At 35.9% G+C, this 3,486-nt stretch overlaps 1 protein-coding gene across 1 annotated transcript; it reads right to left on the bottom strand.

Moving 5' to 3' along the window:
* Positions 1-150: 150 nt before the first annotated feature.
* On the bottom strand, positions 151-2,239 carry LOC106686847 (Myosuppressin receptor 1; the record flags this gene model as incomplete). The annotated part of the gene is given in 1 exon segment (XM_014430412.3): positions 151-2,239. A coding segment is annotated over 1 exon segment (1,116 nt). The 3' UTR covers positions 151-1,105.
* Positions 2,240-3,486: the final 1,247 nt, after the last annotated feature.

Consider the following 3,486-nt stretch of genomic DNA (forward strand, 5'->3'; position numbering starts at 1 on the left):
AGATTTTCAAGTGTATATGAAACATACTACATATTTACCTATTGTATTATTTTGTACAGTTGTAAATTACATTAAATAAATAATTTAAAAAAACAAAACATTTTAAGGAGTTGGGGTTAGTATAAAAAGTCCAGTATGCAATAAGAGATATATTTAACAATTCAGACATCATACAGTACATACACACTAGGCTGGTCTACCCCTGGGCTCATACGAGGAAGGCCACCCATCACTTTCACATAAGAAAAGAAAAAACATATAAAAATATACACATCTTGCACTCACGGTCAATTATAATAATATTATACACAGCTTTACATATATACAGCTCTAATAGCGGTTATTTGTATCATGGTTAAGAATAGAGTTATAACATTAATTTTTTCACAAACATACAATATCTATAATATAACAGGCCGTATGCTATAATTAACACAGCCTGACACAAACAGTAACACTTATAAGCTAAGTTGGGCATTAGTTGACAGGGTAACAATTAATTTAAAAAGTATATTAGAATTATACACAATTGATAGTAAATGAAATATGATTTCTGCATTGAAATCTGTATGCCAGACCGTCCAGCAATGCAGTACTACTACACAACATGAGATGTGGTTTAATGAATGTCACTTTCCATTTATTAAAAATATATAAATTCTAGACAGACTATCAAAAATTGAATAATGAATATTACATCAGTTTTAATTCTGTTAGATCTCTTTTCAAAATATAAATGAAGATGAAATAACACACGGAGAGAGAACAGAACGAAATGAACGCACTCTGTTACTAGAACAACAACACATCCACAACGTTCGACTTCACAATTATAAAAAACAAAACACTCCTTCTTATCATAGTCCATTGTTTAGTCATAAGCTCATTATTTCTGTGTACTTTGAATCGACTTTTATACAACTTTAATAGAAAATATTTCGAATTCGTAATTAAATTATTCAATCACACTACCCTTTTTAATATCGAGAATTGAGCTGTAGTAGGAAAAGACCTAAAACGATAAGAAACAGAGGCAGTTGTAAGGGTGAGTGGGTGGAGGTTAGAGTTGGGAAGGGCGGAGAGAGCACCTCCTCTTGGCCTTTCGCTAAACCTGAGTGACCATAGTCGTCGTGTGGTTGTTCTGCGCGTTCTCCACCTGCGGCACTGGCAGCCACCGCGGCCTGAACAGCAAGCTGAAGGTCGTCCTGAACTGCCGGCTCATCGCGCAATAGATCATGAAGTTGATGGCCGAGTTGATGAGGGCAAGTATGTCCATGATCTCTCCTAGCTTCTGGTAACAGTCAGTGAAGAAGTCCTGTCCTCGATAAATGGACAGGAGGACGAGAACGCCCTGAGGGAACTCCGTGATGAGGAAGAGAAGGAGAACAGCAAGGAGCATCCTTGTTGTCCTGTCTGTCTGTCGCTCCTTCTCGGCTATCCTCGGGGTCTTCCGGCTGCCACTGGTCAGGGCCTCACGTCGCCTCTTGGTGTCAATCAAGGCCGAGATCAATCTGAGACTGAGTATGGTCAGGGCGATGCAGGGTATGATCTTGATCACAATGCTGTACACCCAGAAATTTATGGTGGCTAGTAGATTATCATTGGCTCTACCAAGCTCACTAAGATCCACGTAGTAAAGGGTAGTGTTAGTAAATTTAGTCGTATTGGCTGTCGGTTTGTTGCCGAATTCGTCCAAAATGGTTCTCTTGGGCTGAATATCGAAGGCTAAGTAGAGTGGGATGCAGAGGATGGGGCAGATCAAATAGCCACTAGTTATAGCAATTATGGTCTGCTGCATACCACACCACTCTCTGTTCCGCTGAGGATAGACGACAGCTATATAGCGCCACACGGCCAGCGTTATTGTCAGCCAGATGGATATAGTGTGGAAGACTTGAGAGAAGTGTGCATGTAGGAGGACTAAGAGAGCGTGGCCATAAGAGAACTTGTCTCTCTTGGGTCGGACTGCAAGGACTTCCCTCCAGCAGTAGGGGATGTACTCCAGCATGACGAGTAGATCCGCTACAGCCAGGCCGGTGAGGATGGCGTTGGTAGGGGAGGACATCTCGCGTCGCGTGAGGACGACGATGTTGAGGACATTGGCGACAGAGCCGAAGAGGCAAACGACGAGACTGGAGTAGCCGTGGGCCTCCTTGTAGGCGTCGTGGAGGCTGTCGAAGGCCTCTCCGCACCACCGCTCTCGCACTGCTGTACCGTTCATCGCTGAGTCACCACATTCCTGGAACACAACCATAATATCAATTAGCATTTAACATCGAATTAATAATAAAAATGGGAAAAATAAAATTCTTTAAAAACAAACAATAATATATTTATTAATATCAAATATAAGAAGATGGTCAGGGTTGCGGTCAAAAAAAGAACAAATAGTTTAAAACTACTTTAATGTCCGACGTTTCGCCCCACATTGCAGTGCTTTTTCAGGGCTAAAAAGATAGTCAGATATGAAATTAATTTTTACTCGTTTCAGAATAGGTAATTACTCAAAATCACATTAATTACAAGTCAAAATCACGCTATTTTTTTCAAAACTTCATTCATTTTTAAAACTTTTAATTATATGATAGTTGATTGTGTAGTTAATCTAAAAGTAAAAGTTTTAATTTTTTGTATATATGTATATATAGTTGACCGTGAAAATTTATATGTAAGAAGATGGTCTGGGTTGCGGTCAAAAGAGAAACAAAAATAGTTTACAATTATTTATTTTCTGACGTTTCGCCCCACTTTGCAGGGCTTCATCAGGGCTAAAATACAAAAAAAATGAGAATATTACAACAATAAGATACAATAAGGTAATTTAAGCTAGGATAAATATTATGGAAAAATAAAGTGATTAGAAATTACATATAAATAAAAGGAAGGAACACATAAAATAGTATCAGTATAAAATAAAATAGAATAAACAAAAAACAATACAGAAAAAAAATTCATTATTAAAATTTTTATTTATATTTATTCTTTCAAGACGTTTATTTATTCTTTACTATCTTTTTTTTTTTCCGTATTGTTTTTTGTTTTACGTACGTCTCCTATACTTTTCTAACTGTATATTTTACGTATTTTTTAAAATTTTTACTCTTGCCATTATTACTTTTTTTTTTCTTATCATTGTTTATTCAAGTTTATTTTATGCTGATACTATTTTATGTCTTCCTTCCTTTTATTTATATGTAATTTCTTATCACTTTATTTTTACATAATATTTATCCTAGTTTAAATTACCTTATTGTTGTAATATTCTCAGTTTTTTTGTATCTTTTTAGCCCTGATGAAGCCCTGTAAAGTGGGGCGAAACGTCGGACATTAAAATAGTTTTAAACTATCTGTTCTTTTTTTGACCGCAACCCTGACAATCTTCTTATATTTAAATTTTTACGGTCAACTATATATACATATATTTATTAATATCATTGAATACTATATTAGTAATGGTTTTGTAAAAAAAAAAAAGTGCAATTATTA

This window comes from Halyomorpha halys, unplaced genomic scaffold (genome assembly GCF_000696795.3).
Source record: "Halyomorpha halys isolate HHAL.00 unplaced genomic scaffold, Hhal_1.1 Scaffold887.1, whole genome shotgun sequence".
In the NCBI taxonomy this organism is placed as follows: domain Eukaryota; kingdom Metazoa; phylum Arthropoda; class Insecta; order Hemiptera; family Pentatomidae; genus Halyomorpha; species Halyomorpha halys.